The following is a 12,329-nucleotide window of genomic DNA, read 5'->3' as shown; positions in this document are numbered from 1 at the left end:
AAGAAAGACGATTCAAACTTGTATATGGTGTTTTTAAAGCAATTTTTGGGACCATTTTCATATAGTCAACAATACTATGAGCTGTTTTGTGAGCCTTTTATGCTCAAATGCATGAACACCAATAAAAATGCACATTCCTAATTAATATTACTCGTAATTAGAATGTTGACACCACATGAATGGTAGGCGTGGTATCACAGTGGAACACCGCCGCTGACCCCCAACAACGCAATGTCGGCAGTTGGGTGAAATCGAGTAGTCAGACCACATGGAAGAAAAGAGCTAGGAAGAGGACTGTTGGAGGCTTGGGCCTCCTCCAACAGTCAGTGGCTTATATATATAAATTTAAAACTTTGCTTTTCAAGTTTATACACACTTTCATCAATAAAAAATACCCAAAAAATATCAATTTTACACTGAACATTTAAAAAACTCAATCTAACCTATGAAAAAATGAATTGGTTATATTATAGTGTTAGATGGCCTTTTGAATGGTCCGATGATACTAGTCTCGAAGTGTTTGCGGACGTGATCGAGGTCGATGCTGAACATTCTATGGAAAGAAAGGTCGAAGCGTAAAGTACTAAACCGCAATCGTTGGACCGCTTCAAAAAGATTGCGTCTCAACTACTTTTGTTAAGAACCTAAATTCAAAGATGAGTTTTTTTGAAGATAGGCACCATATGCCTTAACGTTTATTTTTAAGATTCTTGCAAAATCTTGGGTCGAGATTCGAGTATTTTCAAAAGTCTTATGATGCTTGATCGAGAAAAAGTTTTACCGCGATACAATAATGTATGTATGTCGTTAGGCACCTTGCAAATGGTAATCCACCAGACGAGTACGACGATTATTTAGAGATGGCACAAAGAATGTCACGTGATTGCCTTTAAATTTTTTGTTATGCTATTATTCAGACTTATGTTGCAAATTACCTACGTATACCAACAACACATGATATTTTACGTTTGTACGAAGCATACGAAGAGAGACATCACCTACCTTGTTTGCTCGGTAGTTTAAATTGTACACATTTGGATTGGAAAATGTGTCCAAACAAGTTGAGGGGTCGATATAAAAAGGGGTGATCATCAATACCCCACGATTATGGTGGAAGTGATGGCATCTTACGATTTGTGGATATGGCATGCATTCTTTGGTCCTTCATGTTCAAACCGATTCGAAAGAGAAAAAAGTTCAAAAAAACACAAGAGTCCGTGTTGATCGCGCATTCGGTGTTCTCAAGCAAAAAATGGAGTATCCTTACTCGACCGATTCGACAATGCACGATAAAAACAATAAGGAACCTTGTGTATACGTGCGTGATAATACACGACATGATTATACATGACTACGGTCACGCAATTAGACAAGTTCATATAGGGGATCCCCAGGTCCAACTGAGGAGTGACCAGGAGGAGACACATTTCCGGCTATAATATGAACTTTCGTAGCATATTTTGGCTCAATACTTACCATACCTCGCAAACGTTTGGTATTTTATGTTTTAACGTTTTATTATTGTTTTTGGCATATACCTATGTTATGTATTGTTTTTATCTAATAACTTGATGTCATGTGTCACATGTAGAGTCCAAAAGTTAAATATCTATTTCATTTATAAACTAAGGAAGATAAGTATTAAGATATTCTTGACCAAATAGGTTAAAAAATTTGCCAAGGTGTAAATATAGGTATATGTTCTCATTTTTGACTATTGAGGTAAATTTTCGTGTTTTTTTCTCCTGCTGTTGCTCATCTTGCTATTGAGACACCACACATTTAATCAGTCACCATCAACCACATTTCTAAGTCATCATCAGCTATCACAACCACATTCCATCGATCACCAGTCTCAACCATCACGTTCCATCAATCACCGGCCACCACCACCACATTCCACCAACCATAACCATCAACAAACCAACCCCTACCTATCTTCGGTCATCATCACTACACTTCAGACCACTACCACCAACTCTTCCATCCTTAACACCAACTTATATGCCAAATCAATGTAATAATAATAACCTAATTAAAACAAAGAAAGTAAGGCTATTTCCAATGTTAAGGATACCTTTAGGCGTCCTTCAGCTTCTACATCATATCCTTACAAATTATTAAAATCCTTATACATTCTTAAAATCTTTTAATTTTATCTTTAACCATACCAACATCCTTACATCTATATACTAAAAAAAAAGTATTGCAGATAGCCTAAGAGCATCCCCCTAAGTAAGGACATGCAACAAATTTTTTTAGTTTTGGACAATTTTCGATAGCAAATTATATCCATGGGAAACTAAGAACTAAGGCTATCTATTATATTTTTTTTAAAAAAAAATCTTTTTGTATCTCTTATTTCTAACGAAAGTGATGAATATAATAATTAGTTTCGTAATTTTAGAACTTCAAATAAGCAAAAATAGTTTTATAATTCATATTTACAAAATTACTTAAACTTGGTAGTGGACTAGTAGTAGTATAATGTTTAATAAAAATGATGTTAGTGGGCTGGAATTGGCTGGGTCTACAGCCCCCTTACTCTAATGTTAGATCCGTCAATCTTAATAAATCATGGAAATGTCATGTTTTATCATGTTTAATCTGCTTTTTGTTTGACACTTGCTCTTTTTTATGTCTGTTCCATTCCAGCTTTAGTTAGGTGGTAGCTTGCCTCTTGGAAATAAGACCAATTTAATTCTTGACAATGGTGGATTTAGTAATATGTTGAGGTAATTTAGGAGTAAAATAAGATTAATGTAATAATAGCCCTTGAAAAAAAAAAAAACTACGTGTAGTCTTTGTAAAGTATGCTTTTAGTATGTCACTCCCTCGGAATTGTCTATTTCAAACATCGAATCAAATCATTAACCAAAAAGAAAAAAATCTAATCAAATGACTGTGTAACCATGTATAGTCTTGTATTTGTATCTACAAATATACTAAAACAAAATTGACGCTTTCTTTGATCGACACGTATAGTTTTATTTAAACGACGTGTTCTTTTATATATATATATATATACACACACATATATATATATATAAATCCTATTTTTTAAATATCATAAATAATTAAAAATTTTAGTTAATTAATATAGAAATAATGTAGATACTAAATATAATTAAAAGCCATATATCAAAAATCATATATATATATATAACGAAAGGATCAAGTGAGAACCAACATATATGGTGAGAACCGTGAGAACCATTGAAAAATCATCTTTAAGGGCTTTGCCCTTAGAAGTAAGGGCTACGCCCGTACCATAACAACCGTCATCATCTCTTAGATCACCGTCCATCAAATCCCTACCATTCCCATATGCGTTTGGTGACAACCCCTTTAGAACAGATGTAGAGCAACGCCTGTACCGTATCCATACGTTTTCTTAACACGTAACCCATATGATTTTAAATTTTTATTTATTTATTTATTTATTTTTGGAATGAGTTTTTGTTAAAAGAAAATAAAAATAGATCTTGTTTTATTTGTTTTTTATTTTAGTACTTATTTTACAATACCCAACCTTTTTATATATATATTCTAAATTTATTTTTTCAAATCTATATGATATGTTAAATTCATCAGAAGAGAAATATTATATATCTAAATTTCTAACTTATAAATTATTATTACTTCATCACTCTACTAATATACTAAACGTCGTTGAACAATGTAAAATGATACGGATTTGACTTTATATTGGGTGATACCATTACCAACATTTAAATAATATAAGATCTTAAAAAAATGTTTAATTTACATGTCTCTAACTATAAAGCTATTACTGAGAATATCAAATGCATATAACGAGGGTATACATTTTTTTATTTTTTATTTTTGGTTGTTGCTATAATGAGGGTATGAACAGATGTGGCCTTTCTAAATGGGTATGATGTTTCGTTTTTTTAATGATATGAAACCATAGAAACAGTAAGCCTCAGTAACCTACTAAAGACACTTTAACTATGGAAATGGATTGGGCCTATTTGGTGGCTGTAAAGAAGCCCCTGTTTAAATAAAAAACGGCATTTGGGCCAACCATAAAACTAAGTTTCAACACAAGCTATAAGTAACACCTAATGTCGTCTTTTATAGGTTTGAATATTAATACCATAATGGTATATAGGCCCTGGGATAATGATGTATACAAGTTTGTCCATTAAGTTAAAGAGACTTCTTTCAAGTTCTGTCAAATATATAAAAAGACCTATAAGTATTAACTACTTTTATCCATCCTTTGATGGTTGTCTTAAAAGCAAAGGCCAACCAAAGTCTTCAATTGATAAATGAGATTGTTCGGGGCATTTTCTCTACCCCTTCTCACCCTGAAAAAACGGGTTCATCTTATGTCATTGAAACGATAACCATCTTTTGGCTAACCTAGCGGCTAGCCTCTTCCGTCCCTCGGAACCAATAAGGTAATCCATGGGCATGGAATCCGAAATAGCCAATCTACAATAAACTTATAATTAGTACTGTAAGTTTTAACACATTCATTAAATTAGATAAGTCAGATTTGATCAATTGGTTTAGACCCCATGGATACTAGGCACATATTTATACAAAACAGACAACAATTCAAAGAACACTTACAAATTAAAGATGCTAGTTCTTTTCTTGTGTTATTGAACGAACGATAAACTCTATTTGTTGTGCAGTAAGAAACTAATTATAAAAAGTCTAATTATATGATGATGTTATTCTAATGTACGTATATGTTTCTGTTGCGAAGAGATCCATACACATAAATATACTACATCCAAACTAATCGTACAATTCGATATGAAATCTATTTATATTCCAGAGAAGGCTACGAAATAAACTATTTTTAGTGTTACAAAGATGATGACATACTTAATGGGAAGGTGTGACAAGAGGATTCAACGCCCTCGTCTAATTTGTTGGAAAAAAAGACATGAAACCCTTCATACGAGATTTAACCTTCTCAACAATCTTGATTATAAGCCAAAACATAAGTCTATAAATCACCACCATCCCTAATATGATCACCAAATCAACCCACTTTGAGTAACCCATTTCAACCTGCCATTTCTCTTTTAACACATCCTCTCCATACACGATTTCTCTCACACCGCCTTCGCTATATGTGTATACCTGTCCTTTAAACTCGTTCTTGTAGAATCCTTGGAATGCATACCTATGAAATGCAATGTAGAACATTGGGTATCTCCAGAATGGTTTTGGTAAATCATTAGGTAAGCGAAAGAATCCACCTGCTAACATCATCATGCCTTGGATCCCAGCGCCTATAATGATTCCCATTAAATAATTGGGTACAAGACTTGCCACAACCATCATTAAGCTCTCAACTAGCATCATACATGAAAAAAGCACGAATGTGAAGTACGCAAAGTGATTAAATCCTTCACGCAGTCCTGTAAGGTAATACGCTAATACTGCTGGAATCACAGAAACTAGAAACAAAAATGGTGTTGAAGATAATGTGTTGGCAATCACAAAAGATCCAACTGAGTAATGCCCGTTTAATCTTTCACGTTCAAAAACTTTCATATCCTCAACGAATGAGGGAAATCCACCAATGGCCATGAATGTTAAAAATGTGGCCACAAACATCAACATCGAACTTCTAGCCTGCAAAAATTGAGTACGTACACAAATTAATCAAGAAAAATGTTCATGAATTAGATATAGATCCAACAGTTAGCTTCTTGTTGTCTATACTAACCAAGTCATTGCAGTTCAAAAATAATTTATAATTATGTTGTCACCTGAATGGAGCTGGAACTTGAGCCAACATCATAGAAGAGTGTTCCAATACCTATGGACAATGCTAGATATATAGCAAGGCGCAACCAGTAGTAGCCAAGATCTCGATACATATTGATGAAAGACCGCCTGCTGAGTACAGGGCATTGAGTTGAGAAACTAGCATGGTTTTTCTTTGTCTCAAGTGTTTCATCTCCCTGTAAAGTTCCCATGAAATTATTATTAATCTTCATACATATATAGTTGTTACAATCATTTGATTTCTCAATGATAAATGTTTATAAGCAAGTATCTTAGCTCACCTTCTTGCATATTTCAGCAACTCTGTTGTTAGCTTCTTCATAGGCTGCAGATGACTTGTATGAATCTGTTAAGGTACCGATCACTTCCTCTGTAGATATCCTTTTGGTTGAACCTTCCATATCCTATAAAATTCAACTACGATCTTTAAATCACAAATATAAACTGAAAATGAGATAACCAATTGAGCCTGTTTATTCACAAGAATATGTGGAACAATATTCTTCTAACTATTGTTGATTAAAAAGAATACCGAAAATCGAGAATTTTCACACACGCGCACACACACAGACACACTTGTGGATAGGAAGAAAATGACTTTTCATATATATGATCATCTCCCAAGGTTTACGGGAAATAAAATGCATGGCATAATTCAAATGGGCCTCAAAACATAAACGGGCCGAAAACTTGGGATAAAAAGTCTATAAACTAGTAAAATAAGGCGTTTTAACTGGTCATACTTTAAAAACAGAGCCCTATAGCTTAAATTATGACCGTTTTAGTGAAACACCTCTAGTTACATGATCATGGGCCTCTAAATATAAAATAGCTTGCTATTCTTCATTCATCTCGCATCAATCACATACAAATAACAAATAGTGTAATAACATTTTTTGGCAAAACATTTACCTCATCAAAATCCTTGTTTATTGTTTTAAGAAAGTGATCTGATGGATTTTGGAAAGTGGGACAAGGAAAGCCAGTTGAAGTGAAAAACTGCATTAAACAAGAAAAATTAGCTGATTATCCAAATGAATTTGTGTTTCTATTAAAATAAAACCAGAGATAAAAAAAAGAGTAAAGAGTAATTGTTCACTTTACTTCATTTGCACAGCTTGTGGGCCCGAAATAAACAGTTTTACCAGAAGAAAGTAGGCAAAGATGATGGAAAAGCCCAAACACTTCGGTGCTAGGTTGGTGTATGGATGCAATGATGGTCCTGCCTTGGTGATGATCAAGCCTTGCAATCCTGCTCATCACGTAGTATGAGGCGGCACTATCAAGGCCACTCGTCGGTTCATCAAGGAACAGAAGCTTAGGGCGAGTTATGATCTCAATACAGATGCTAACTCGTCTTTTTTGGCCTCCACTTAGGCCTTTAGCTCCCCAACCTCCTCCAATCCTCGTGTCCATAGAATCCTGAAGGCCCATCTCTCTTATGGTCATTTCAGCTCTCTCTTTTTTCTCGGCCTTTGACATGGAATTTGGTAGCTGGAGCTGTGCGGAGTAGTAGACGCTTTCTCGGACAGTAAGTGTTGTAATGAGTGTATCGTCTTGAGTTACATAAGCCTGCGTGTATCCAAAAATCAGAATTCATACTTGAATAACACCCTATTCTCTTAATTAGCAAAATGTAGTAGTATTTTCCTACATATATGTTACAACTCACCGATGTTCCATATGCTAGTCTTTTCTTGAATCCATTAATCAAAATATCACCACTCTGCCTTACATTGGAGTTCAGTCTCCCTGCATTAAATATGTCAATTAGTCAAAATGTTATTACTCCTTCCGTCTCACTAAACTTGTCCACTTTTAAAATTTCAAATTCAAACTTTACCAACTATGACCATAAATATTTTTGTTTATGTTATATAATAGTTATGAAAGTTATAATAATGAAACACACATCTAACACACAATCATTTCATATAACTTTAATCAAATATTATAAAACACAAACAAAAATATTATATGGTCAAAGTTCGTAAAATTTGATTTTGAAAATACAACAGTGGACAGAAGTGAGCCTAGATATATATATATATATATATATATATATATACAGGAGAGAGATCAAATAAGAAGGTGTCTTAAGGAGAGAAGGGAGAGATGGTCTTATGAACCAATCAGAACGCGACATGTGGATTTTAAAAAAAAGAACGCGGTGACATTTTTGTAAATAAATCAAACTTTTGTCAGCCTGGTTTTAGGTCAGCTTGGGTCTGGGTCAGCTTGAGTTATGATCAGCTTGGTCTGTCAGCTTGGTTGGGTCAGATTGGTCAACCTGGGTTATGGGTCAGCTTGGTCAGTCTGGAATCTGGGTCAGCTTGGGATCTACATTTGTGTAGATTATATGTAGTTTTGTGTCAAGCTGACCCAACCTGACCCAGAACCCAAGCTAACCCAACCCAACCCCAAGCTGACCCCAATCTGACCCAAAACTTATAATCTACATTTGTGTAGATTGTGTCAAGCTGACCCAACCCAAGTTAACCAAGCTCACCCAACCTGACCCATACCCCAAGCTCACCCAACCTGACCCCAAGCTGACCCAAAACTCATAATCTACATCTGTGTAGATTGTGTCAAGCTGACCCAACCTGACCCAGACCCCAAGCTGACCCAACCTGACCCCAAGCTGACCCAACCCCAAGCTAACCCAACCTGACCCAACCTGAAAGTCATTGATCATTAAATAACTTTCCTTTAATAATAATAATCCTTAACCACATAAAATCTATTGTTAGGCTTAATTATCATCTATTGGCAGAATGTACCAAACTATGACCAAATGTATATAGTAGGAACGAACTAAGGTTTTGGACATTGTATGTTGACAACTTGGTAAATTGTCAAAATCATAAATAAAGCGGAATTAAGCATCTATAGTTAACAAAATCCTAGATTAAATGACATGCATGAAAGAAAATATCAGCCAACGAAATTTACAGAAATCTAAAAGTTCCATGAGTTTTCAAACGGAGAAACTCAAAATAAAGATTTACCATTTCAATTGCAGATTTAATTGCTAGCGAGAGAGGTTTATCGATACCAAGCAAGTGGTGCCCGTAAGGTCCAGCACAAGCACACCCTCCTCGAGCTTGAATACCAAAGAGGTCATTTAGGAGCTTAGCGACAAAAGCCCCATCCAGTGGCTTGTCTCTTTTATAACATGTCTCACTTGATATGTGAATTTCCTCATCTACTTTGTTACCGGCATCCGGTGAGGATGAAGTTGAGTGAATGAGGAAAGATATGATTGCTTGTCTCACAACTTTAGTATTTCCCAACACCCATATGTTCTTATTACGGGTCAGTCTCTCTAAGGCCTTTCCTACATATTCATTTTCTTTCTCTTCAATTACTCTGCCTCCGATGTATTCTTTAACCTGAAAGGCTAAAGCTACTTTCACTCGTTGGATGATTTGAGGCGTCCCAGCGTCTTCCCTTTCTTCAATATCATTGATGTATAAGGTGTCCTAATTTTTTATGATTAATTTTGTTAGATACCTTTCATGAACAATTCTAGAATTCCACAACAATAGTCGTTTACATACCTGTTCATCAAAGTAATTAACATAGTTAACGGTACCACCTCCACATGTTGATGGGGGGGCATTTTTAAGCTGGTACAAGATCTTGTTCATCAGAAGAATTCTTGGTGATCCCGGCCCTCCAAGAAACTTGTGAGGACTTAAGATTATGGCATCGTAGCCATCAATAGCACCTGACCTCATGTCAATCTCAACATATGGTCCACTATTATGCATAAAATGTTCATATAGGGTGTTAGTTCATAGATATTAAATGCTAACAAAACATAAATAAACGAAGAAGATGGTGACACATAAGTTTTTTGGGCAAGTGTGCATCCGTGTGCCATATTTTTACAAAATAACATGATGGTATGATATATATATACACACATATACGTATGTATCGTTTATCATTAACCTTTCATTATGTGTGTGAGTGTATAGTACAAACCAGCTATGCAAGTAAGCAAAATATCTACCTTGCTGCGAAATCAAAGCATGCAAAAGCTCCAAACTCATGAAGCAGGCTAGATAGAGAACGAGTATCAGAACAAATTCCTGTGACATTACTACAAGCAGAGAAAGAACCAAGCATTGGGCGGCCCGTGCCTTGATAAAACTGCAGCTGGCACTTTAAATCATCCATGTCAATCATTCCATCTTTATCTAAACCGATCTCTATTACTTCTGCTAAGCTTTGCCTCCAAGAGAGGAGATTGGAGTGGTGCTCATATGGACCAACAAAAACAACCCACCTTTCTTCATTTCGTAAACATGATTTTAATACTTTCTCTTTGAGTATCGATGGAATAGCAACTCCCATGACTTCCTGAAGCTTTTTTATAGCTGCAGTGGTGCCTGACCCGCAAAAGAAAAGTGCATCATCTTGAGTTCCACCTAAGCATTTCTTGACATATTCAGTTGCATCATGTACAACTTTGGTGGTCCGATAGCCAACGTAGCTGTCACTTGTGTGAGTGTTTCCTGGATAGTAATCATGGCAATGAATTGCTAACATATTTAAAATCAGAAGTGCAATACTTAGAACTAACGATCAATAAATACGGAGTATATAGTAATGGTACCGTAAAATGGAAGAACAGTTTGGATGATGTATTCCTCAATGTATTGAAGACAACGACCTGAGGCTGTATGATCAGCATAAGTGAGTTTACGTATTCCAAATGGAGTGTGGACAAGAGCAACACGGCCTATTATTTGAGAGCGCAACCACCTCAATTTCGTATCAGGACCTGAATCAATGCCTGGAATGTCTCTTTGTAGTATGGCATCGCCTAACAATACTTCATTTTCCATACTCTTCTTGTTAATGACCATGATCTTGACAAATTAATGTACCTACTGCCTTACGTATCCTGTAGAAAACAGTTTTTCTTTTTATATATATATTGCACATCAAGACTCAAGAGTATTTATAGAGGTTTCTGATGGTCCAAGAATGCACAACTTATGTTATAATTAAGTTAGACAAGAAAGTAAGTAAGCAAGTAAATAACAAGAACAAAGTTAAGTTCAATTGTAATATTTCAATGCAAGGATAATCAAATGTATCATTGATTAAACGATGAATACATGGTTGATCTTACACACTTGACTTACAAGAATACAAAAGAACAATGATAATTGCTAAGTCTAGACACACTAAAAACTTAAACAATTACAAGTGATACACATTTTCAAGGTGACTAACACCATGATACAATGTGGCTGTGTTGCTTTATATAGGACAAGACTTGAGGCAACACAGCCTGCTTTGATTGTGACTTGATAGTGGTTGTCGACATCCAATTGGCTCATGGTACTTGAATCATGTGCCCTTGTCTTCTATACCAAATCGGGTAAGAGAGAGAAAACCCTTGCTTTGGTCCCAACATGTATCTTTGCCATTCAAGGCATATTACAGTTGGTTAACCACCATGTGACCTTTTTGTCTTCATTTGATTTGAATTCTTCCCACCATGACCACCATGTTGGAGTATTCAACTTGCTCAAGACGTCTCTTCATCTGCTGATGACTTGCTAAAGACTAGCTGATGACATGTGTTAGCGAGCAAGTCTTCTTCAGCGAATCCCAGACTTAACAGTTTCTTTTGCCCAAGGGCATTTTCTCATACCCTAAATTCTTCTATAGATTTTGTTTAGAATTACTCTTCAATTGTTTCTGTAGTCAATAATTTGTTGCAAATCAATAATATCTATTAGGAAAAGGTTTACCAGTTTATTAATATAATTTCTTCTTTAGTTCGGAAATAAATTAATGCCCTAAGTTAATGGTATAACCCCACAAATGTGGAGTGGGACTTGAACCCACGTGTATTCTCTCGAGGTAAAAAACCTTATCAATGAGTCACCAACTTTTACTATTAAATCACTTACAACAATAACTATAAAAAAACATCGGATTCAATCCCTGGAAAAACTTGACAAGTCATCACGTAAACATTATGTTAGACATTACGTTACTTTATACTGATAGGGTGTTGGTCAGGTATTTGTTTAATAAAAATTAAACAAATAAATAATACGACGCAAGTATTGCTTTTTAATGAATAATTCTTTATTGATCAAAAATCAGATAATTACAAGGTGTAACGTTGAGGTAAGTTTGACCTACACATAATTTGAATGACAAATACAATACATGAATGAGTGATTGAATGCGGTGGATTATCAAGCACTGTATTGTGAAATATGTTCCGTGAAATATGTTCTGTACATGAAGAAAAGTGATTTTCAAGAGTCATCATTACTGGAAGGAGATCGTGAAATATGTTCTGTACCTCAAATCAATGTCCACCAGGGGGCGGCTCTAGGTAGGGCTCAAAGAAAATGTCAATCGCATTGAATGAGCCTGTTTACCACCATAATGTTTCCCCCACAAGGCTTGTCAGCGATCAAGGGCATGGGCGGATGTTGTTGGTCGGGGATAACGTGTGACTAGAGAGCGTTTTGTCAACACTCGCTAATCATGCTTGGTTGTCTTGTTCT

General features: G+C 35.4%; 2 protein-coding genes across 2 annotated transcripts; both read right to left on the bottom strand.

Moving 5' to 3' along the window:
• Positions 1-4,736: 4,736 nt before the first annotated feature.
• LOC122593558 (ABC transporter G family member 1-like) lies at positions 4,737-6,990 on the bottom strand. The gene is made up of 5 exons (XM_043765984.1): positions 6,924-6,990; positions 6,691-6,777; positions 6,060-6,182; positions 5,760-5,954; positions 4,737-5,622 (listed from the first exon to the last, which is right to left on the bottom strand). Exons 3-5 carry the CDS (start codon positions 6,177-6,179, stop codon positions 4,903-4,905), a joined length of 1,035 nt encoding a protein of 344 aa, XP_043621919.1. The 5' UTR covers positions 6,180-6,182; positions 6,691-6,777; positions 6,924-6,990; the 3' UTR covers positions 4,737-4,902.
• A 459-nt stretch (positions 6,991-7,449) lies between these two features.
• Positions 7,450-10,701, bottom strand: LOC122593556 (probable cysteine desulfurase). The gene is made up of 5 exons (XM_043765983.1): positions 10,406-10,701; positions 9,800-10,304; positions 9,342-9,543; positions 8,790-9,263; positions 7,450-7,530 (listed from the first exon to the last, which is right to left on the bottom strand). The coding sequence occupies exons 1-5, from the start codon at positions 10,656-10,658 to the stop codon at positions 7,522-7,524; spliced, it is 1,443 nt and encodes a 480-aa protein (XP_043621918.1). The 5' UTR covers positions 10,659-10,701; the 3' UTR covers positions 7,450-7,521.
• Between the last annotated feature and the right edge of the window lie 1,628 nt (positions 10,702-12,329).

The sequence above is a fragment of the Erigeron canadensis genome, chromosome 3 (assembly GCF_010389155.1).
Source record: "Erigeron canadensis isolate Cc75 chromosome 3, C_canadensis_v1, whole genome shotgun sequence".
NCBI lineage: Eukaryota > Viridiplantae > Streptophyta > Magnoliopsida > Asterales > Asteraceae > Erigeron > Erigeron canadensis.
This window is presented reverse-complemented; position numbering and strand designations above follow the sequence as displayed.

Coding starts and splice junctions, on each gene's coding strand:
- LOC122593558 (XM_043765984.1), bottom strand. CDS start 6,179: ATGGAAGGTTCAACCAAAAGGATATCTACAGAGGAAGTGATCGGTACC. Junction 5,955..6,059: donor TTGCTGAAATATGCAAGAAG/GTGAGCTAAGAT, acceptor GGAACTTTACAG/GGAGATGAAACACTTGAGAC. Junction 5,623..5,759: donor CAAGTTCCAGCTCCATTCAG/GTGACAACATAA, acceptor CAATTTTTGCAG/GCTAGAAGTTCGATGTTGAT.
- LOC122593556 (XM_043765983.1), bottom strand. CDS start 10,658: ATGGTCATTAACAAGAAGAGTATGGAAAATGAAGTATTGTTAGGCGAT. Junction 10,305..10,405: donor AACTGTTCTTCCATTTTACG/GTACCATTACTA, acceptor ATTACTATCCAG/GAAACACTCACACAAGTGAC. Junction 9,264..9,341: donor TTAATTACTTTGATGAACAG/GTATGTAAACGA, acceptor ATAAAAAATTAG/GACACCTTATACATCAATGA.